Source organism: Populus nigra, chromosome 19 (assembly GCF_951802175.1).
Source record: "Populus nigra chromosome 19, ddPopNigr1.1, whole genome shotgun sequence".
Classification (NCBI taxonomy): Eukaryota; Viridiplantae; Streptophyta; class Magnoliopsida; order Malpighiales; family Salicaceae; genus Populus; species Populus nigra.
This window is the reverse complement of record NC_084870.1, coordinates 2,758,718-2,784,332: the sequence shown is the minus strand read 5'-3', so window position 1 is coordinate 2,784,332 and position 25,615 is coordinate 2,758,718. Positions and strand designations below refer to the sequence as shown.

The 25,615-nt window shown below is 33.3% G+C and overlaps 1 protein-coding gene across 3 annotated transcripts; it reads right to left on the bottom strand.

The window, feature by feature from the left end:
• Positions 1-8,624: 8,624 nt before the first annotated feature.
• On the bottom strand, positions 8,625-14,407 carry LOC133680514 (protein-tyrosine sulfotransferase). Of its 3 annotated transcripts, none has more exons than XM_062103505.1 (13): positions 14,032-14,407; positions 13,874-13,958; positions 13,621-13,786; positions 13,466-13,537; positions 12,760-13,048; positions 12,186-12,326; positions 11,959-12,063; positions 11,701-11,848; positions 11,548-11,603; positions 11,353-11,421; positions 11,149-11,268; positions 9,927-10,061; positions 8,625-9,047 (listed from the first exon to the last, which is right to left on the bottom strand). In XM_062103505.1, the coding sequence occupies exons 2-13, from the start codon at positions 13,917-13,919 to the stop codon at positions 8,907-8,909; spliced, it is 1,488 nt and encodes a 495-aa protein (XP_061959489.1). In that variant the 5' UTR covers positions 13,920-13,958; positions 14,032-14,407; the 3' UTR covers positions 8,625-8,906. The 3 variants fall into 3 exon arrangements, with proteins under 3 accessions (XP_061959489.1, XP_061959490.1, XP_061959491.1); XM_062103506.1 differs by having other exon boundaries at positions 13,874-13,955; XM_062103507.1 differs by having other exon boundaries at positions 8,700-9,047; positions 11,548-11,597; positions 14,032-14,405.
• Positions 14,408-25,615: the final 11,208 nt, after the last annotated feature.

Genomic DNA, 25,615 nt, shown 5'->3' with positions numbered 1-25,615 from the left:
ATTTTTTTTTCAATATACTGTACTAAACACTGTAAATCATGAAGCTCAATATTCAATAAATAAAATGTTAAAGGATTAAATAAAAAAACATATTTTTTTTTTACAAAAGAACAAAGATAAAAACAAAACACTATTGTAATGAATTATGAGGCTGTGTATAATAAAAACATCATCACTTTTAATGTAAAGAGTATATATTGTATTGCTGATATGTATTGCCATCAAATTTGTAATTTTGGAATAATAAATAGAGAATTTACTTTAGTTTATAATGATCATTCATTTTTTTAACTAATTTAAAATAGTAATTTATTCATTCATCAAAATCATGTTAGAAAAATTTGTAATTATTTTCTAAATATATTTAATAATAAAATAAATAAGTAAACCAATCATATGTCAAACAAATTATTTGCACCAGTGTATAGTTAATATCAACATACTTAAAAAAACAAGATAATATCATCACAAATGTGTGTGCATTATCATTCAATCCTTTTATACTTTTTAATAAAAATCATTTTGTAGTTAATTAATTTTCAATTCATAAAAAATTATTTTACTCTAATTAATTTCTTTTCTAATTGTTATAAATTATTAAATTATATAAAATACTTTATCATTTATTTCAAGCAATTAATTTTTTCATATTAATTAAATGAAATAAAAAATATTAAAACAAAAAAATTGAAATTATGAAATATGTAATTGGCTATTTGTGGGGAAGAAATAGTTCTGAGAAATTAACCATAATAAATCTACTATTGTGAGCTGAATTGACCTACTTACTAAAACTAACCCAAAATCTTTACTAGTAAGCCCAAATCCCAATCCAAACAAATATTGGAATCTAACTAAAAACAAAGTATTAAATAAGCCTAAATAAGCTTTAAGCTGTAACTAACAAAATAAAAATAAAGTATATAAGTCTAAATCTTGTTTTGCTGTAGAAGAGAAGAAGAAGAAAAAACATTGCAAAACTCATACAAGATTTATTTATAGCTTATAATACTACCTAATAATCTTATGAATTAAAAGAGAAGTTTTTGCCCCTTTGGTTTCCAAGTAAGATTATGATTATGATAAGAAAAATAAAATAAAAATAATAAATTCTAATATTTTAAAAAAATAATTAATGTTTCCACACATAATAGAAAATTCAAAACTAGTTAGGAATCCAAAAAATAAATGGAAACATTACAAAACAAGGCTGGCCAAAACTGATATAAAATTGGCAGCCTTGTTGTCAAAACTTCATTGCCTAAATTAAGGTGAATTGAGTCCCTCTTGCACATGGATTAAATGTACTAAGGCCTCATTTTGATGCTTTAAAATTACAAAACCAGTCCAGCCTTGGCTAAAAGTTGCATAACCAGTCCATTCAATGTTTCTTTTATTCGTTTTGGACCTTGTGATGGGTCCATTTGAAATGTGTAATGGATCCTTGATGTTCATGGGTTGATCCACATCAACATGGATAGAAACAAGTATATTTGATGCAGAACAAGATATATATATAAAAAACAAAATTGACATAAGGATAGATTAATAGAGCCAAACTTTGATACCAAATGATACGAACCTCGTAATCATGCAGTCAATATAGAAAAATACCTCTAGAATCTTCTTGATGTGAACCTCATGATTATATGGTTACACAAACCACAATTAAGATTGAGATCTGATCCTGAAAAGCCGAAATAGGTTTGATAGGAATGTGACATAATAGAAACTTGCCCCAAGGCACTAGCGAACCTCGTCATCATGTGGTCATACAACCTACAATCAAGAATGAGATCTAATCTCATAAAGCTGAAAGAGATCTGATAGGAGTGTGATATAATGAAAACCTATCCCAAAGCACAAACACTACTGGAATGAAATTGAATAATGCAATAAAGCTAGTTAATCTCCGATAAGTTAGATTTAGTTGTCCAAAAACCGAAGAATGCAAGAATCTTTCTCACTTGTTAAACTGAAAAGTTTAGAAGTATTATGCATCAAAGGTTTTAAAATCTAGGCTTTACGAGTGTTTAAATATTTCTGAGTAGTTAACCCTAATGGATCTATCCTTATGGGCTGAATTGACCCACTTACAAAAACTATTGGTACTGATTTTTGCTTTGCTTAAAGAAATACATTACTGGTGATAATATATATCAGAAATTTAGCTTGAACCTATAGGATACAATCAACATTATAGTATGAAAGAATATGTAAGTTGGACCCAACATAGCAAGAATGACTTAATGTGAACCAAAAGAAAAATAGGTACTATATTATGATGGTGGTTACTGATATGGTAATATGACAACTAATCTTTCGTAATCATTTAATCATGTTTTGAAAGGTGCTTGTGCAATGCATGTTTCAACTCTAGTGCAATTAACATTTTACAAGTGTAATAGTTATTGGGCCAAGCAAAGACGTGAAGTAAATGATTTTATTCAATGTGGAATAATTTGCCCCCTATTAATTCAGGTTGAATTGACAATAAGTAGGGATAAATCAAGATATCATACTGCAATGTTTGACTTCAAACAACAGGTTTTCCAGGTCAACACCCATATTAAATCGGGTGTTGTAAAAAAAATTAGACAAGTAATCATATTGAATGATAGAACATGGACATATGGTAAATAATAGACATTCTAGCATCTATATTCACATGCTCTTGCATGTTGTGCTAAGAATTACTTAGATTTTATATAATTTATTGATGATCATTACCAGGTTCAGAGCTATAGATCATCATATAGCATGTCATTTTATCCATTACTAGATCAATTAGAATGAAGTAATTACATTATACCTCGAGTTGAAGCAGACTCATCTAAATAGAAACTCAAACATGTCAATGAATATCTAATCGTTTGCACAATAAGATGGATGCAAGGGATGGTCATACACATTATAGATATGACATATATAATGAAACATGTCATAATAAGAAAACATGTTCTATTTGACAACGTATGTATGACAAAACAAATATTTGTTAAAGTATATTATGATATTTTTTAAAAAGTATATTAAACTTATCTAACTTCATTAAACACAGGTACACTTATATAGGATGTCGTATATGCAAGGTGGCAAATCTTCTTCTCATGTTGGTCAGACACATTATAACGCTGACATTTTTAGAGAGCATAATTATTTGCATGGAAAGTTTGATTCATAGTACATGCCTATCGGGCTCGTTGACACTTTTATCTTGCGGTTGTAGGATAAACATTGATCGGAAGATGTTTTCATCAGGATTATAAGTATGTTTTAATTTTAATAAATATTTTCATTACTTAAGATTAAAGATATTATATATTTATATAATTATATTTTAAATTGTTATGCAGGATGAGGTTATGATTTATTGTCAAACATATAGGCGAATGGAGTTACATGAATGGGTTAAGCCATATATGTTACAAATTGTTTTTCTATACATCAATTGTTTATAGCACATCAAGTTTGACTATGACTTGATCCACACACTTATTGAGCAATGGAGACATTAGAGACACTGATTAGTAATTAAAAGTGCATTTTTTTATCAAGGTTTTATATCATCATATTGCACTTAAAGTATCATTAAATTCCCTAACTTAAGCATGTTTTATAATAACAAGTCTGATAATATAAGATATCTTTAATTTATGGCAAAAGCTCATTTTGAATGCAGACATATCTCACAATTTAAAGGATTGATTGATGTGTTTAACTATTGAAAGTAAAAAGACAAAGATGCTAAGCTTAAATAAGAGATGCTGGTTCAATTTAAACTAGAACACCATTCGGTTATTGGATCATAATTGGAGTTGTAGAACTTGGATTTAGGTATGGTTCATATGGATAGAAAGCTAAGACATAGGCCTAAAACTTTCATGAAGAGTCTAAGATTCAAAAGGACTATTTTTAAGTTCAAATTATAGCAACAAAAGAGAAGTTGGAATCTATCCTGTAGCCCAGACACTGTTCAGTGTTCAGCCTATATCTCAAGTTCTAAAGTCCAAATGAGCTCATTCTTGTCTTATAGGAAAGCTGAGACAAATGCCCAAAACTTTCATGAATATTATCTGTTCAAATTATGATGTTAGAAATGATGTTTTGTTCAGACAAGAAGATAATGGTTGTCACCAAGTCAAGAGGTGGCCACACACTCAATAATTATTCATCAAATCCATAGTTTTGAATTTTAGCCTATAAAAGAAGGCATTTGCTATACATTTAGACATCTTGGTGTTCAGATCAAGATCACTCTCTCTCTTTGTATTTTAATGTTCAGGTTTTATTTTATATTAATCTCTTATTTATGCTTTTCATTTCATTTCATTTACTTAGTTAATGTATATCATTATTATGTTTTTTTTTTGTTTATTTATGTTTCTTTTCTTCATTATGTTTAGCTAAGTTAATTTTGTCAAGGTGAAAAGGGTACACTAATGGTGTAAGAATAAGTATAATATAAACTCAACATGGACTTTAATGTTTGATACTAACATGTTTTGTATTTGTTATCTTACTCACTCTTAATACCTTGCTTGTTAAATGGTTAATCTAGATTTGTGTTGTATAATTCTTGGTACAACAAATACTTGACACTTTCATAACCTACTGTATGATATTACCGACAGTGGTGCTATGAAAGAAACTTGATTTGTTGTTAACATAAGTTATCACCATGAATACCTGACCACATTTACACGTATTGACATTACTTAAATAAGATAATTAATATAATCATGTTAATAATTTATAATCCGATTGGAACCTCCTTTGCGTGTGGTTTCCAGTTGAGTAATAAAAAGATTTTATACTATACTTATTTGAAATACCATTAGTGGATCATCTAACCTTGACAATTGTTTTATCCTTGTTTAATCCTTACATCAATATCACATCTCAAAAGTTCTCTTCAATTCCTTTTCATTTATTGTTTATAATTTTATATAGTTCACCTCCCTATGGTTCGACCCCGATTTTACGGGGTTATTTATTACTTCGACACTCCTGCACTTGGGATCAGATATCAATCTTTTGATCGTGTCACACGTATATTTCATCTTAAGCATAGAAGGATGACATCGACACTACAAGACATTGTAGTTTTGCTTGGACTTCTTATTGATGAGCGGATAGTTATATTTACTAGTATGTGTAATTGGATTATGTTATGCGAGTGTGTATTTGGATTGACACCCTCTCATTCTGAAGTGAGGGGGGGTAGAATATGTCTTAAATAAATTGAGAATACATTTACTATATCACCAAATAATGCTAACAATGAGGTCTTGCGGAGTTATCCATTAAATTATAATTTGAATATTTTGATTATTTGTTAATTATATGTGAATTAGTATGATAATTTTATTATGTTATGTAGATATGCTAGAACATATATATTGTATTTGTTTAGAGGTGTATTATTCACAGACCTCATGAGGAGATATGTGCCTTTAATTTATCTAATGCTTTTTGATGAGTTTGATGTCATTCCCATATATAGCCGGGGATATGATGTTTTGGCATACCTATACAAATATTTATGTCTTGTATATATGAATGGGGCCAAACAAGTTGGAGGATGTTTGTTACTTTTATAAGTATGAATTAAAAAGTTTAAAATAACTATTTATATTTTAAATGTTTGTTGTTAACACGAAATAAACAACATGTTTTTTTTATTGAATAATATTTATGATCTTGTGAGCATCTTTATGTGGATCTGTCCTAGATACCTAGATTGCCACTTATGATTGTCTAGACTATAGGGATTACACTTCAGCTCCGACTAGGATGCATGTATTACAATGTTATTTTGCAATTATATGCATTTATATTGTCTAATTAAAACTTAAAAATACAATTAAAGTGACATATGTGTAATGCTAGATGGTGTACTGGTAGAGTATTTGATAATAATTCAACATGTGTTGTCATTTTATCGGAGTGAGCTAGATAGGCGGCAACCTATCCAGGTATTTTATGAACCATTTGTTAAAGAAAAGACTTAACTTTACCAAATTATTATTGTTTAATATTTAAGATACTTGTCTTTATGGGTTATATGGGCATCTTATAAGGATGAAAGATTGGCAGTTGTTACAACTATTTGCACTAGTAGGAAGGACATATGGATATCAATGGTCTCATTGATATTTTTTGAGATGATTGAGTTACATTGTCCAAATCGGGTAATGCAAAGTTCAACTATAAACAATTCATTCAAATCGACATTGATATGAGTGATGTGTTGCACGCCATGAATCATCAGGGTAAAAATAATGATTACAACTGGTTAAATCATCATAAAGCTTATGTATTAGAGTGTGATACACAAAGAAATAAGATATTTACAGACACATCGTGTGATTACAAATAAGAAGTATATGATTTGATGTATAGGTACCACACGTCGGGTCATTACATTGAATCTCGAGGAGGTTCCTCCACCTATATACATACAGTACAGGCAACATACCCAGCAAAGATGTTAAATGATTAATATTATAAGTAATCAAATCACTTTAGAATTAATATATGTTAAACAATGCATTTTATTTATTGATCTTTTAATTTAACATTAATATTTTATTAATATTAGGTTGATTGTTGCTACAAAAGGGTCGAGAGGTTGTATCTGTGCTTTGTAATATTAACAAAGAACATGAAAGATACACCTATATGTCTCGGTGGTTCAATGTTTTTCATAGTGGATTTGATAACTTTGGAGTGAGGTTAGCTCTTGATGATATCGTTGTAGAGAAAAAGGTCACTAAGACAGGAGTAAGATGCAATCATGTTATTGATGACTCTAGATCATCTAGTAAATGATGTAGACGTAGATATATAGATGAGTTGTGTTGCCATATTTTGAGATTTGAGTTACTAGAATGTTGTATTATTTAAGTATTTCATATTCATTTTGCATGTAAATATGTTTATTTATTTTCATTGCTAAGACTACTTGTGATTATGAAATATGAGAATTTATTGTGTTTGGTTATTGTGGTTCTTTGCGGATATTTTTAAACGAGATAAAATTCTGGGTATAGTTTCTAAATAGGAGAAACTCTACCTGAATTTTGTTAAAATTGAAAAAATTTCTTATTCTCTAAAATCATTAGCTAATTTAAATGTAAGATTAACAAACTAAATAATAAATTTCATAAAGAACTTTTTTTTTTATTAGATTTAGACACATGGGAATCTTGTTGCTGGATTTTTATAGAATGATTGAAATGGCAACTGAAATGTAATTCATGTTGCATTTCAGAACCACAATATTTAATTAATATCACGATTCAGAAACACAACATAAATTATTTGTAATGTTTCTAAATCGTAACTTTTAAAAGTGTGTTATTTTGCTAAAACTTTTTGTTTTTGTGTTAATTCCTTTATTTTTTTTACTTTCTATTCTAATTGCCCAGTTCCCCAAACAAATACACGATAATAGAAAAAAAAATAAAAGAATAAGAGTTGTATATATTAATAATTATGGTTAAGATTTGATTTGAGAGACAATGATTAGATTAGATTCGGGAAGATGGTGGCCAGACACCAAGTTCTTTGTTGTTAGGAGCAGGACCAACCATTGTTTGTACTAGTAAATTACTGATAATGATGGTCGATGTTATTTATTTGTTTGAAAACCCTCTTTCAATTTTTCTTTGCTGGAAACAAGATATTTCTAGTAGGAGATTGTGTGTTTTTCATTGGTATTTTTAAACCATGTTGGCCTGATGAGTCAAGCCAATAGCTTGTTATTCCAAGTTGTCACTCAACTCACGTTTCAAATTAAAATAAGTGAGTTGTTCAAATTAAAATAAGTGAGTTGATCTAGCATAACTTATTGTTTGAAAACTTGGATAGGCTTGCTTGGTCTACACAAACCTAGTATTTAGACCAATCTAGGTTAAAGAAAAAAAAAATCAGGTAATCTGGTAAAAAATTCAAGTGGACACGATCAAAAACTAATCATTAACTTGTTGATTTTTTATTTTATTTTTTATCAAAATAACATCGTTTTGAATTTTTTAAGAAAAATTAAGTTGAACCAAGTTAACTATCACAACTTGTGACCCTATCCTTGTTCCGAGTCAATCCCAAATCAAGTTCTAAAACCATAACTCCCAAATCAAGTTCTAAAACCATAACATGACCTAATTGACCTAGCAGATAAATCATCAAGTTCTAAAACCATAACTCCCAAAACCATAACTCCCAAATCAAGTTCTAAAACCATAACATGATCTAATTGACCTAGCAGATAAACCTTACGCTGATTGATATAGTAAAAACCTTTCATAGCTTAATTCAAATGTGCATTCTTAACATTATTTTAGAAAAAGATTTTATAAAAAGATTTAATAAAATCGTTGTCCTTCAATATTTCTGTTTTTCTTTTTCGTTTTTTTTTTAAATTGTGAAAATTGGAGTGCCTATGATGATCGTTTTGGCAAGGATAAAAAAAGTAAATGATAATTTCAGATTTTTCCGCGTCATGTACCATGATTTCAGTTGTCATAAGTCATCCTATCACAATTCACAAGTTTCGAATTTAGGGTTTGGCAATTACTCATTTAAGCTTGAACATTCAATAATAATGACAAAACAAAAGATGAACAGGACCAATGTGGGTATTGGATTTCTGAGGAAATACAAAAGAAGAAGAAGAAGAAAAAGTTGGACCTGGATAAACATAATTTATGACATCTCATTAGCAAGCCATCCCCATAAAAAAAATGAACCGGTCCATCGTTGATCGAGCTTCAAGTAAACGAGAGGCAGAGGAACGAAACCTACTTTCCTATGATCCTATCCAGTGTAGAGGAGCCTTTTTTTTTTTTCCCCCTTTTGGCCAATGGATATCTTCTATTTCTAAACAAGTAGACAGTGATGTTTTATATCTTAACTTTCGACATTCTTCTTCTTGCATTTACAAATAGGAAAAGGAGTGCAAGGAGGACGACAATGCACATGGCTGATGAAAAGAATTTCCACATCGTGATCCCACCTGGGTTGTTGAACATGCTCTCCGACTCCTGCAGTAGAAAAAAAAACACGACATATAAGGCACCTCACCTTCACCCCATAAGCTGTTTAAAGATGACCATGAAAAACAAAGAAAAATGTGCGGAATAACACCAGGAAACACAAAAGCAAAAGTTTTAAAACTGATAGTAACCAAACAGCTTAAGCCTGTTTGGAGGTGTTCTTAATTAGCTGTTCCTCAAAATGTGATTATAAGATATGACAAATAGCTTTTCGTGCAAAGAATGTTTAGATACTGTTAACCATCCCTGCTCTTTCTTGGGTGGTGAAAAGCTATAAAGACTTGATTTTGGTGTTTCTCTAATGTTCTACAACTTTTGTGATTGTGCTTTCTGGCATCCTTAATTAACTGCCAGATGCATATCCAGAGCATGGAATGAGATTGCATTTTCAAGTACAGAAAATAATATATGTTGTCCAGTACCAAGAACAGAAAACTATCTTCGAAAAGGACCATGGGTAGCTGAAATAGCAATACTCTTCACAAATACCACAGGACCGCGTACCATTAAAAAAGGTTGGGAGAAATGAACAGCTAAAAGAGTATTGTTGGGGTTTTTTGTTCACAAAACTACAACAGGAGTTACTGCATCCTGATAAGTCATCACATAATTAAAACCTATAACAGAACAGGATATTGGTGTAACAAGCAGGTGAAAAAAAAAACAAAGAAAATAAGTATCGATGACCATGGGTTAGAGACAGGGACAGCGTCAAGAAGAGAGCACTGAGAGTGTTAAAACCCACATCACAATATTATAGAAGTTTCATCAGTCAATATTTTCTTAGGTGAAGCAATAACCAGTATGATTAAGTGTGAACGCCAGCAGAAACATGGAATATATTACATTTCTGAAAGAGATGCTTACCATACTAGACAACTTTTCCACCACATGCTTGTGTTGCTTTGCAAAGATCTCCTGAGCATATTTATATAGCTCCAAATCAAGGTGGTTTAGTGATCTTATCTGCTCAATAACCACCTCAGAAACCCTACTGCGATCCTGTGAAATTTCATCGTGGAAGGGTTAGTAAGTAATAACAGGGGTGGATTCTTCCATAATCAAATCATCAGCAGTGAATCATAACAATTCAAAAAGGCAGCCTACCAACATTACAAAATGTTTCAACATGCAAACCACATGCATACACAAGTGAGACAGAAAACATTCAGCATAAACTTCAAAATGCAATACATTAAATGAAGATGTTTGGAAATAAACAAATGTATAAATACTATGAGGCAAGCAGAAAAGGAATTTCTACTTCTGAAGGGTAACAATCTGGAAAATGGAAAAGAAGCACTCTCAAAATAAAGAGCATTCCAGTCCAAACCAATTCAGCTAAATGTCCGCCAGAGAAACAGCCTTAAAAGTTGCAACAGCATTACCACAAGGAAGCAAGGTTAGAATCGCTGTCCTGTCCCGCATGACCAAAAAGAGAAATGTTCCCTGAAATTTTGCATCTCTCTTTATCCTAACATAATCACTTCTAAAACAGCATAGCACCAAAAAATCTTCAAAGCCACGTGGTGCCACAAAAAACAAATATGCAGAGATGTGGTTTTCTGAGATCTACTACTCTGCAAGATTAATGCTAGACTTATTGAGAGCCTCTGACCACACAGCTTCAACTATGGAGTGCCCTTCAGATTCCACATAAAATCTGCTAAAGGAACTGTTGAGGATCAGAGGTTTAGGAAAGATGGGAAATAAGAAAAGCATCCCCCCCCCCCCCCCACTAAATAACCAGTCATTCCTCCTATCCTAATGTTTGATGTGTTACACATTTCTCATTGAATTTATTTATTAGCTTCAGCTAGACTTCACATTTCAAGACTACCCAGAGCAAAGCATGACAGTAAGCATCATTTTTGGCTGCAGTCTGCTCTATCACACAACAATGAATCCTGTCACCTGTTAATTCTTCAAGAAGCATTGAAAATGTCGAAGTTCATAGAAATTTGACAAATTATGAGACAGGTTGATGATATGAAAAAGAAATTTGTTTAAACAAGCAAAAAAAAAAAAAAAGAGGGCGGTTAGACTAGCAGAAAGAATGGTCAGTGAAAGAAAGTCTTGAAAAGTGCACCTCCTTCGAAAAGTTTGCTGGAGAGATTCTCTTCAAAGAAGATTTGCGGCGACGTGACTGGGTCTTTCGTAAACTAGAAATGCAGCCTTCATAAGCTTCCATAAGTTTACCCACAGTCATCTAATGTGTTGGAAAGATGATCCAAGTTAACTTTTAACCTTTTAAAGGAAAGACAATTCATTATATGTATACAATGTGCCTTACAGTTTCTTTCTTCTCTTCCAGATCCTCTGTGGAACCAATTTCATCTGCCTTGTGGTCTGAAGTGCTATCCTGTCATGAAGCAATAGCAAGAATACATGCTACTCTGCTTAGTATTCAGTGTCACATTTACTAAATGAACTACCTTAATTACCAAATATCACTAGTGCCAAGAGCAAAGAGTTCACTGCTGCTCACCTGATTATCATCATTGTCAGGCAATGATTCAGAATGTGAAGAACCCTGCCCTGTACCTCAAGCAAAGAATAAAAATAAAAATTATGACTTGGAAGTGATGAAACCACTTGAGGGAAGGGCTAAAGTGGAAATGGAATTCCTCCCCAAACCAACCTGATTTGCTATTAGCAGCACTCTCCATGCTAGAATTTTCTGTTAATGCCTGAGAAATCACCTGTGCACCAACTACATTTGCAAACATAGTTGCAGACTCTCTGTGGTCCTCAGTGAGTCCAACATATAGCATATCATCCAACCTCTTCTGCAAGATTTACAAGTATCTACCATGAAAACAACCATGGAGGGAAAAATATCAGAGGAACAATATCGTGACACAGCATTGTCCAAAACGCAGAAACCTATTGTAATTACCTTTGCAACTTCAAGAACATGTTCACCAAGAATCTTATGCTTCTGCACACAACAACGCACTTCATGTGATTCCGCAAAATAAGAGTTGTTTGTCAATCCTGCAACCTGTTAATTAAAACAGTTGGTAAAACTCCAAGAATTCAATGACTATAGTAGCCTGGATAGTGAGATTGTTTAAAGAAAAAAGATGAAGTACTGCATGCTGTGAGATTTAACAGGACAAGTACCTGGAACGTCTCTCCATTGTGTACAAGCTCATGGGCTCTAGGGTCATTGATATATTCCTGTAAAGGCATCACCATTTCCTCCATGTCGTATGGGTCATTCCTCTTAATGTCAATTGAGCCCATCATTTTTCTAGCATCCCTCTGTCCATGAGAATAAAACATATTAACATAACATGCAGCTCAAGGAAGAAAAAGCCTAGTCTTTCAAAAAATTATTGCATTGTCATGACAAGTTTTAGTGGTCCATGCAGAATTGGTCCTGGTCATAGTAAAGAATATGTACATGCAGGTTAGAGAAATTAGAGTGAGATGATTACTGAAGAGGGACAAATAACATGGAGTATCTGTGTCTTCAAAATGGTCAGATATAATTAGAACTTAATTAGGTCTTGTTTTGAGTTGTATTTTTCCTGAAGGACAATAATGTGGAAGGGCATTCATGATAAGAGCATACGTCCAAACAGTTATGAACAATGAAACAAAAGAATCAAAAAGAAATACCATGTTATTGAACAAACAGAGGAAGTAAGAAATCCAACAGGTGGCCGCAGAGCAGATTACATGAGAAACATACCCGAGCAAAAAGGTCTTCCCTCATCCACGGAACCAAATATTTCCACGGCCATATATCCAATGTACTGACTCCAGTAGCTCCAGGGCGCAAGCGGCCAACCATTTTTGTAGCAGAAGTTAAGTTAGGATGCACCAAAAACCTAGCTGCAACTTCAATTGAGAATTCATAAGTGCTAAAGATGCGGTCAACTGGATTTCTAAGAATGGTCACCACCGAAGTTTTCTCCTTGGGAAGTTTGGACATCATGCTATAGTCATCATGAGTTGCCAACAACCTGCATTCCTGCTTTCTGCACAAGATGCAAACTACATCAATAAAAATGTCATAAATCAATAGATAGCCTTTTCCCCTTTTTATAGTGTTACAATATTTAAAATCCTGCCATATGGTTGCTGCAATCAAGCCTTTCATTCTTCCTACCTCTGCACTTATAAAATTATAGAGAGCAAGAACTTGCTTGATTAGAGGTGAATCTAGAGATGGGATGAGGTAGAGTAATACTCAATAGATAGAGAAAACAAACCCATTAGGATTACCCATTGTATGTAATATATATAAGAATGGTGTCAATTCAGCCTCCAAAAGAGATTTCAAAGAAATCAATTTTATCAATAACATCCACAAAAAAACTGAACATTTGGTTGAACAAAAAGATGGAAAACCAGAATTATAAGAAATAAGGAGTTGCTGAATAGGAAAGTGATACCTTGGATCAAACCGTAGCTTATCATAAGAACGGGGGCATTCTTGAGCATTAGCGTACAACCTTTTCAAGAAACTGCAAGCACAAAACATAAGGTAGTAGAGCTGTAAGTAAGGCCTCGAATTTGATCAAAATGTGATGTTCCATAGAGGAAATACCAGTGAAAATACGTGCGGCCACCAGTTCTGGGGACATGAAGGAAAAACAACAAATCTCGAAGTGTATGCTTGTCCTCTTTAACTCGTTGTTGAAGGGAAGAGGATGCCCAGTTTTTAACAACCTTTTCACAGTGGCTAAAATCACTCTTGATGGGACAGATATTGGCTAACACGGAAACAAACAAACAAGAGGTAAATGCAGACTGACCAGCAAAAAACAATATGTGAAAAACTTTAAACAATAAAAACATACCCAAAACAAGAATCAGAAAGGCAAGCAGCTTCAGAGTAGGATCCATCCGGTTAAAGAAAAAAAAATCCCTCTACTCCTCCACCTACTGCCAAAACAGACTAGGGTTTAGAAAGAATAGCAGAATGGAGAAAACTATCAAACAAGAAACAGAAATTCACCTGTATCAAGTTAAGGAATCTTGTGCTCATAAATTCTGGAACACAACCCAAGCCCTTGCCTTTTCTTTTTTGATGGGCTGGTTGGGATTCACTCCAGCTCCCAATCAATCAGGAGGTTCGTCCGATTTTTCTTTTCACAACTCGAAAGACCAAACAAAATTTGTGTTTTCCCGAGAAAACTGGTGAATCAGGCTTTGGTCTTCTCTTGAGTTGTGTTTTGTCCCAAAAACAACAGAGAGCTTGCTCTGAATTGATGCACCGAAGACAGACAAGCCGATTAAAAATATTTGATCTTGGTGGGAGTTTCCTTTTTGTTTCACAGGGGGCATTTCGTCAAAAGCGTAAAACAGCTTAAATCACTGTCAATTAACTAATTAATTGTAAAAAGTTTAACTGATCAAATGAGCTGTTTGTTTTTATAAAGGTTTTGGTTTATTTGTTTTATTAGATGAATTATTCATTTTTTTATTTATGTATTTTTTTGTATTAATAGCTTTTTTAATTTTAAAGTAAAGACGAATAAATGTTTATAACAATTTAAATAACTTAAAATAAGTAGGAAAATGTGTATCTCTTCTATCTATATTATATTTTCTTATTAATGTACTTTTGTTTTGTTTTAATGAAAATATCTTTTTAAATAAAAAATATTTTAATTAAAAAAAAAAAAAGTCATTATCTTCTCAAAAATTAAGTTTTAATAAGAAAAACATTAAAAATCATGTCTTAAGATTTTATATGTAATTAAAACAAATAATTTTCTTTTCAAAATAAAAATAATAATATAACTTAATTTTCAACGAGTTAAATATAAAATGATAAAATTTAATAAAATTTAATTTAAAAACCATCCAAGCCAATCCGAGTTAATATAAAAAAAACTTGTAAATTGAATTGCGGGTTTGGTAGATTGACTCGAGTTGTTTTTTATATTTTTTAATTTTATTTTTTAAATATTAAATTAATTAAGAATTAAACTTTATAATTTATTTATAAAATTAATTAAATCATATTATTTATAAAGTCAGCTCCTGGCCGACAATCTAATAACAAATGAACTTTCTGAAAAAACTATAAACTGTTTTCAATAATCAATTCAATTACTTTTTTCTTTACGAAAAGAACAAAATCATCATTATAACTCTATCCGTGAAGAATGAAGTTGGGGAAAAAGAAGTTCATGAACAAGATAGAATGAATTTACATCTTCACCCTCAACAGCCAATCTTCCATGAACTACAGAGGAAATATGATAAACTACCAAGTCCGAGACTTTTTTACCCCATCACAGCCTCCAACAACACCTCGTTAATGAACGAGAGGAAAAACAATCTCAAATTACAATCCAAGCATGCTCCTCGGATAAAATCATTCATGAGCGAGGTGGAGCAATCTTTAAGGAAATCTTGAGACTTCGCGAAACGTTTTTAGCCATTGTCGCTCGTAGATCTTCAAACAGAGCTGATATTGCCCTATGAAACTGAGCCATTTCTAATTTCATTAACCAGTTCTTGATGGTCTGATTGAACTTCGAGGTTTTGTTATCCCATTCTTCAATCTTTTCCAGGAAACCGAAACACAGTTTCGTCCCAAGTGAAATACTCAAGAAATCATAACTTCAAAATCAACAGCAGAAAAGAAACTAGGGTTTTCTGGGCTTGAACAGGTAAGAAAATCAAGAAATAACCTTCATGTAGATTTTAACGAACTACAGAATTTACAAGAGTAGCAACAAGGAGATAGAACTATCTTCCTCCTCTCTACACATCAAACTAAATTAAAACTTGCCCATCTCATCTATAAAATCAGATTAAATGACAAGCTTTTATTTTACCTAACATGGTGGATTGACTTTTTGGTTGAAGAGTTGAGAGATCCACCTCATCCCTGTAATTGATACTTAAAAGGGCTAGTGGCTTTTATGCGTTTAGCTTAAAAGCAATATTTAATTTAATGTCCGATTTGCTTTGAAATCAAAGTATATGATTTCCCACTTTTAATATTAAAAAAAATGAAGAACGGTTCCTTTTTATTTAAGCAAGAATATATATTTTAAAAGGTTTGGTAAGTGTGGTAGATTTTATTTTTTAAAATATATATATTTTTAAGAATATATTAAAATAATATTTTTATTTTTTAAAATTTATTTTTGATATAGAAATGATAAAATAATTTTAAAAAATTAATTTTAAACAAAACAAAAATAATTCAAATTTTGACAGAACCTCGTAGCTAATTAACTAAGCATTGTTTTTACTAATGTTATTTTCATCTCAGAATGCACACACATCAATACCAAACAAACATTTCCATGTTATCTTACAAGTTTCGAATTCTTGAAAATGGTGCAACGAATAATGTTATATACTTAAACCTGATTTAAGCTATTTGGAAATGCGGTTTAATTTGTATATTTTAAAAGATTATTTTTTTTATTTAAAATTAATATTTTTGAATAGTTTTGATGCGTTGATATTAAAAATAATTTTTTAAAAATAAAAAAATTATCTTGATGTATTTCTAAGTAAAAAGTACTTTGAACCGCTATCACAATTCCAAAAAAAAAATGTGTTTGAAATTTAAATTATTTTTTTAGAAAATATTTTTTATATAAAAATATCAAATTAATATTTTTATGTATTATTTTAATAATTCTAACTTATGCAGATTAAAATTATTTTAAAAAAATTATACTTCATACTAAAAAACTTGGAGGCAAGGCATCTCCTTCTTTATTCTTATGAAAAATGAAAGAAATGAGTTTTTTTTTCCATCACCTCTTTTTTTTCATCTTCATCTCTACTTTTTTAATCTTATTCTTTATTATTTGCTTGATTTTAAATCTATTTTATAAATTGTTTATTTTTATTTTTATAAATTTATCACAATTTTAAACAAAATCATGATATTTAGTTTGTACTTAATTTATACTTGATTTTAGGAGCGTTTATTTTTTTATTATATAATTAAATAAAAAATAATATGAAAAATTCTTCAATCTAATAGAGTTCATATCTAAATAACATATCTAATTTGTTAAGCCATGAAACCTGAATTAATTAAACATATTATTTTCTTAATATTAAAAAAAATATTCTCTTAAGTTTTTTTTAAAGCTAAACATGGTTTTTACTAGTTATTTGAGATACTTTTAAACTCATTAAATCAATCACATCACATTACATCAAAATAATTTATATAAAATTTAATTTTAAACTTGAAATAAATAAAAAGTATAACATATAAATTTTAAAATTAATTTTCTAAACATAGGTTAATATCAATAACAAATACTTTCCAATAAACTATCCCGAAAAGTATCTTGGCATTATAAACTAGTAAAATCTAAGCATATTAAAAAAAAAAAAAAAATTCGAAACCGTAATAGGAAATGGTGCGCAAGATGACTCGTAATAAGAATAGCGTAAACCAATATATTAAAAAAAGAACGAAGCCTAGGAGTGCGTTTAGCCAACTCAGCAGCCAGCACCATCTACAAAAACTTTCATAAATATCGAGGTGGTGGGGTCCTCCACCCTCCGCCGCAGTTTGTCGCCCCCTTGCAATGCTGCTAGTTTCCTCGCCATTACCAAGATCATGGGACTGGCGAGGTGAACAACTGTGCTTGGAGACCGCATTCCCCGCTCAAATCAAGAAATTGTGATTCTTCATCTAGGAGGTAGGAACTCAAACCTCCGTTTGAAACTATGCCAAGGAAAGCATTCTCTGGCACCCAGTTTTCAGGTGCTGATTTTAGCAACATGCTCTACTTTATTTATTTATTAACAAAGACTTTAAAACATGTGAGATTTTTTCATATCAAGATACAATTAATTATAAATTTGCACAATTACTTAGGCACTGTTGACAACACTATAGATATAGAGTATTTATATTGTGAATGACATTGTAGTGTCTGAAGGGGGTGTTTCTCTATTGTGTTTTTAGTTAAGAATTGCGACTTGTGGTGTTGTCTTTTCTGCCAAAAGTTGTTGGGTCTGACTTGACAGCTGAACCTAACGCTGTTGGGTCTGGCTGCCAAGCGAGACCCAAAACACTTCCAAAAAGTATCAATAGTGTTGGGTCTGGCTGAAAACACTTCAAAAGGGGCTGGGTCTGACGGTCCAGATACTTGTGTTCACTCTCTGCTGAGCTCTTTCAAAATACGTGGGAGTGGACACAGACACATTGCATTGTGGACAACACTGTAGACATAGACTGCTTTCACTGTGGACAACACTGTAGCGCCCTGGAGGGCGTTGCCTTTTCTGTCAAAAGTTGTTGGGTTTGGCTTGACAACTGCACCCAACGCTATTGGGTTTGGCTGCTAAGTCATACCCAAAACACTTCCAAAAAGTGTTAACAAAGGGGTTGCGTCTAGCTGCCCAACCAGACCCACCGATCTTGGGTCTGGCTGGGCAGTTGGACCCAATATCATTGGGTCTGGCTGCGAGGCCATACCAAGTCTAATGGGTTCGGATTGCAGCCAAACCCAATGTCATCACCCAATTTTGGGTGATTCCCCAAAATTCATTTTTTTCCAAAAAATCAAAAAAAAATCAAATTCAAAAAAATAAAATAAAGGCTGGCAATGCGGAGAAAGCCGACCAAGAAAGGCTGCAAAAATAGGCGAAAATCAAGCTGCAGTTTTCGGAAGAATTTCAAGGCCTAAGTGTACGTTGTTATGCCCAAAAATAGAAAAATACAAATTCAAATGTCAAATTAAATGAGTATTGGATGAATTTGCATAAAAATTAAGTCCAATGACATAATTAAATTTTTAATGGGCCAATTTGATTTAATCATGGGCCAAATTGAATTTTAATTATGTTTAAGAATTAATTTAGGTCCAATTGAAGGAGTTAATTAAGTGCAAGGACTTAATTATACTTTAAGCGAGTCAAAATTAATTGGAGGGCTTAATTGGTGAAAATTAAGTTTGGGAGCTTAATTTGGACTTAATTGAAAAGATCAGAATTTTAAGAGACCAAATTTAATTTTTACCAAGTGAATCAATTGAAATCAGGGGTCAAACACAAAACTTGAGGGACCAATTTTGAAGCCCGAAAACATATTTTGCCTATAAATAGCCTACAATTTCAGCTAAGCAGGGGGCATTTTTTATAAAAAAAAAAAGAAGAACAAATCTAACCATAAAATTTTTTTTCTCTTCTTCTGGCATCCGGCCGCCCCCCCCTTTTGGCTGAATTTGGGGATTTTTGGTTTTTTTCTCCCCAGCCGGCCACGACAACATCATCTTTTCCCTTTCCTCCACGCCATTTCACCATTTTCCTTCCCCTCTCCACAGCTGCTCCCCACTCCATTTTTCTCCACACAAGCCGCTGCTCCCCTCTCACAAGTTTTTCCTTCGGTTTCTCCTTCCCTTCAGCCGCCTCCCTCACACAGCCTTCATTTCCTCTCTTCACCTTCAACCGGCCGCAGCTCCTTCTCATAGAGGCCAAGCCAACCGTCCACAGCTGCCCAACACCACTTCCCTTCATTTTGTTGACCCGGACGGTTCCCCCATTTCCTTATCTCCCTCTCACAGTCACTGCCCCTTCGGTCAAAAAAGGAGAAAGAAAGCAGAGCCGTTGCCACAATCCAGCCCCCCTCTGCCATTTTTCCTTCTCATCTTCCCTTCCCCGGCGTCTTCAACCTCCAGCACCGAAGTCTTCCCCTCAGCAGCGTCGTCTCCTCCTCCAGACCATCAACGACGATCCTCAACTCCCACTCGCGGTGGCTCCTCCCACCGAGACACAGCCATCCCATCGCCACCGCAGCTCCGGCCTTCAGCCAACCGAAGCAGATCCAACCGACCTGAGAAGAACAAATCTGAAATAAAAGAAACTAAAATCAACTGCCTGTGATTGTTGCGTTTCTTTGTTGTTTTGCAGGTCACCGGCGTTGCAAAAGGGAAGAGAAGGAGAAGACAGGGCAGATCCGCCCATTTCTGGCACTGGCAGTGGCGGCGCGTGAACCCACGCGTCGCCACGAATTCCTGCAGTTCCAAAAGCACTTCCTGGAGTTTTGGGGGACCATTTTGTAAATTGTGGATTATTTAATGTAATTGTTATTTAGTTTTGAATTGTTATAATTTGTATTGTGGATGTAAAAAGAAAAAAAAAGAAGAAAAGAAGAAAAAGCAAAAAAAAAAGAGGAAAGAAAGAAAACAAAAGAATATAATATAATAAAAAAATGTGTGTTTGTGCTTGTGTTTTTTTATTTATGATATTTAATTATAAAAAAAAACAAGAAAGAAAAGGAAAAAACAAAAAATGCATGTTTGTGTTTATTTCAGGGATCCTTTTATAATGAGACGGCAAAAGAAAAAAGAAGGATTTAATATTTTGATTGGATCACGGTGTAGAAGTACAAACTTGTACGGAAGTTGTATTTCTAAAATCCGATGAAAAAACAAAATTTTTAAAACTTCTTTAACACATCAAAGCCATGAAGCAGCTTACCTCAGGTAGGGTGCGTTAGGGGTGCTAATACCTTCCCTAACCACAATCAGTCCCTTACCCGCGAATCTCTGACAGGACCAGTCAACCTGGGTTTCCTAGTAACCCTCAATTAAATACTAGGTGGCGACTCCCAACAAAATCAATTCCAATTAATAGAGAGCAAAAACCGCCATCGCCAGGATCGGGGACGCCGCGCGGGGTGTTTTCCGACGTGCGACACCCAAGGCTCTTGGCTCTGTCATTTATAAGGGGCTCAAAGCTCTTATACCTGGTGTTATAGTCAAACTCACTTAAACTTAAGTAAGTTTAATATTATTAGTAATATTAAAATATTATTATTTGTATTATAATTAATATCTCAATTAATAAATTTGAAAAAGAATTAATATTGAAAAACAACCATAGATTTGATTTGAATGGTAAACTTAAAAATTATTACTATTATTATTATATTTGAAAAAAATATTATTACTATGGAAGAAAAACCATAATTGTTTTTTGAATAGATTAAATAATAAATGAATTTGGGCTAGATAAGTTATATATTATTGTTAATATTATAAATATTACTGTTAGGAGCCAGACCTAATCCTCTTTGGTCTCCTTTTATAAACAGACCCAACGCTCTTGGGTCTTAAATTTTTTAAATATATATATTAAAACGCGAGGGGAAAACACTAAAGTGAACACAGACTCATTGCACTGTGGACGACACTTTAGACACAGAGAGTTTGCACTGTCGACGACACTGTAGCACCTATGAGGGGGTTATCTTTTCTGTTTATAAGCCAGAAAGGGTTGCTGGATCATTGCAATAGGACCTAATATCATTGGGCTTTGCTGCCACCAGGATCCAATGGCTTCAGGTCCTGCTAGACCCATTAAAATTGGATCTACCCCTAACAGGACCAAAGACTTTATTTTTATTTTTTCATACGATAAATAGAAAATAAATAGATGAGAATTTTTTTTTCCATTTGAGGTTGAGTTGAATTTTTTTTATTGCATGTTTGTTTTTTCCTTTGAAAAATACGTTTAAAAATAAAATAACAATTATTTTTTCTTTGCTTCAAATTAAGATTCTTATTTTTTTCCTCTTGAATTCTTTTTCAAAATAAAAGAATTCAGAAAAATTATAATTCTAATATTGTCATATTAAAGTTGATGGAGCTCTAAATAAATTTCTTATTAACATAATATACTTTATATTTTGTATTATATAAGAGAATTTTTTAACAATAAAATCCATTAAAAAACAATTTATAAATACTATAATATAATATTATTTTGGGTCAACACTGCTAGGTCGTTCTGTCAACCATGATTCAATGATGTTGGGCCCTGCTACCTAGCAGGACCCATCGCTGTTGGGACCTTTTGCCAAGTATGACCCATTGATGCTGGGCCCATATGGATACCTAGCTGTTGCGTCTTTCTGTCAAGCATGATCCAATGATGCTGGGTCCTGCTGCCAAATAGTGTTGAGCCTAGATGGGTACCCAACTGTTTGGTCTTTCTGTCAAGACCCAAGTTTGTTGAGTCTGACTTTAAGTCAAACCCAAGTTTCTTGGGCCTAGCTTCGTCGCCAAACCCAATGATAGTGGGTCTGGGTGCCTAACAGACCCCAAAAACGGTGGCCCCAGTTGAAGCAAGTTCCACTAAAGTTGGGCCCTGCTTCCACCAGGACCCAACAGAGGTGGGCCCTGCTGCCAGCAGGACTCTAGAAGAAATTTAGGTCCTGCCCCCAACAGAACCCATTAAAGTTGAGTCATGCCATCAGCAGGACTCATTAGCGTTAGGTGCGGCTTCGCAGCTAGATCCGAAGATATTGGGTCTGCCTGTATAGCCACACCCATATTTATTACGTGTGACTATGCAGTTACACCCAAGTTTACACCCAATAGCAGGACCCAATTGGGTTGGTTCTTGCTATCAGTATGACCCAACACTTTAAAATTTTATTTTCTTTAAATTTTCACTTTAATAATTGTGAATTATAGATATTATTAAATACATAAATAAATTATGCATTGTGTCCTGCCCCCAGCAAGACCAAAGAGCTTTGGTCCAACTACCTAGTAGGACCCAATAGCAATGAGTCCTACTAGCAATTGGACCCATCAATGTTGGGCCCTGCCCCTAGCAGGACCCATTGTTGGGTCCTGCTACTCAGCAAGACCTAGCATTGTTGGGTCCTGCTACTCAGCAAGGCTTAGAAACTTTGGGTCCGGTTGCTAGACCTAAAACACTTAAAAATTCTCTATACTTTTTTTTTTACATTTGACAAAAAAATTGTTATTGACTCGCTGTGGAGCGTGGGTCAATATGCTAGTATAGACTATAGAATGGTTGAAACAATTAGTCAGATGTAGGAAATTTCTAATGATTAACATGATTTTGACTTTTTCATGTTTTTGTTTATTTGATTGTGATTATATTTTCAAATCAATTTAATGCTACATTTATTCTCAAATAATTTCAAATATGCACTTATCATATCAATTTAATAGATTTTTTTAAAAAATAATATTTCCTTTTATATTATAACTGATGAAGTTCTAAAAAATCCAAGTAGCCTAAGAATAAAACTTCTGGGTTGGATAATTGTTTAAACATGGGTCTGACAAATATGTCAGTCCCAAGGCACTTGGGCTTGACATTCCACCACATCCAAGGCACTTGGGTCTGACATGTTTGTCAAACCATGTTTTCTTGGACTTGGCTGATTTTTAAGTCCAAGTGCAATGAACTTGGCTGACTGCCAAGTCCAAGTGTCTGGGGTTTGACATGTTTGTCAAACCAACGTTACTTTGAACTTAACTAAATGTCAAGTCCAAGTACTTTAGGTTTGTCATGTTCACTAAATCCACACTACCTTATTCTCCTGAGCGTGCCTAATGGAGGATGTGGTCATTCCCTTAGGCATCCTCGAGGAGGATGGTTATTCATTTGGGCGTGCTCAAAGGAGGATCCAATCATTTTCTTGGGCGTGCCAAGGGAGGATGGTCATTCCTTTGAGCATGCTCAAAGATGATGCACATTTTCTTGGGCATGCTCAAGTCTAGCACACTGACAGACCCAATCTCGTCTGGGTTTGGCTAGCATCAGATCCAATGTTCCCTAGGCTTAGCACACTGCTAAGTCCATTTGCACGTCAGACCCAATGTGTCTAAGGCTTGACATATTGTCAAACCTAATCGCGTATGGATCTTGCTATCGCGAGACCTAGCGTGCCCAAGGCTTGGCACACTGCTAAATTCAAAGCGCCTTCACTGGGACGTGTTTGTTTTCCTGGAAATTTATACCCGTAAATCTTTCTTAATCCAATGTTTTTTGGTTAAGATAAACTGATAAAAATTTGGTTCATTAGTAGCCCCCTAATATTTGCGATATAATAATATGCAAATACTTTATTTAATCTTCCAGTTCAGGTATAGTAATGAGTTTTGCTCGTATAAAAAGAGGGATAAGCTAGGGAAAATATAGAAAAATATGCATCTGGACTAAAAGTGGCCTTCATGATTTTTTTATATGGCATGAGCATGTAGCTTTCCCAGCATTGTCAAGAGGCTTAAAAGCCATTCACTAAAGAGTGACCATCATGAATTTTTTTGACGCAGCATGAGCCTATAGCTTTCCCAGCATTGTCATAGGGTTTAAAAGTCATCCACTAAAAAGTGGCCATCATTATTTTTTTTATGATGAGGTATGAGAGTCCCTTACTATGAGTGGTGATTACATGATATTGTTATTTGTACTAGAGAGACCAATTGCATACATCCATTGAAGATTAATGCATATAACATTGTAGAGATTACATTTATCCCTTGAAGATTGATACATATAGAACTGAGGAGATGAAGTATATCCCTTAGGGGTTGATGCATATAACATTAGGGAGACCAAGCCAATCCCATAGAGAGTGGTGCATATAACACTGGGGAGACCAAGTTCATCATTTACAAGGTGTATTATTGAAACACCCTTAGGCATCACCTAGAGAACATGGAAACAACCATTTTGAATAAGTCATTTATATATAAGAAACTTATATTCGTATTCTTATTTGCTATGGTAATTTTTTATTTGAGCAGAGTATCTGGTGTGGGGGAGACTCTTCCCTTTCTTTTGGATACTTGTAAAAAATACTTCATATGTTTTACAGTTTGAATCAACATTCCACTTGTACTTATTAAAATCTTTTCAAAATCTCAAGGCTCCAACTGCATTTATGAAGTTGGCAAAGTATAGCTTAAATTTGCTTGTCTCACTTTGAGTGACTAGCATTGCCTTAATGGGGAGTTGGACTTGATTGAAGAGTTGTTGAAGCTTTGCTTGGGCAAAAGTGTCTACAGAAATGAAAAGACTTGTCATGTGTCCTAGTTGAGGTGAGCATTGGTTGTGTGCTATAGAATTATTTGAAAATGTTAAAAGCAACCTTTAGGAAAATACCAATGGCTTTTTTTATCAGTTTCCATAGACGATACAACTGATGAAGTCCCAAAAAATCCAAGTAGCTTAGGAATAAGGCTCTCGAGTTAGATAATTGGTTAATCAACTGGTCATAACAATCTCATCCATTCTTTCTAGCCAAGGTAGTTGATAGGTTATACTTGGTGCTTGGTAGACAAAGGTGGTTTGTGGTTAGTATTTGTAAAAGGTGTTTTTTGGTGGAGGTATGGACTATTTGATGCTTAAATAAGTATCTTTTTAGAAAAAGAAAATACAATAATATTATAAAGAGAGATGCTCTGAAAATATATGTAAAATAGAGAAGGACGATTGTGAACCTTTGATTTGAAGGTATCATGGTGTATTTATAACCCATAAGTCTTGTTTTTTTATGAAGAGGAGGGTCTAAAGTGTAATTTTATCTTGATAGCATTTAATGAGGTATAAATACCCCTTACATTTATATTAATGTTTGATAGAAATATGGTGGGTTCCTGAAGGACTTTTATACACCTAAAAGATGTAGGGAGATTAGGGTCCAAGATATCAGATGTCGCTGAGCCCATGAAGATTGAGCTTTTTCCCTAGGCTAGAGACCCAAGGGACAAGAGTCATCCCTTTAGACTTGCCCCAGGTAGGATAGTCATCCCCTTAGGCATACAAATGCA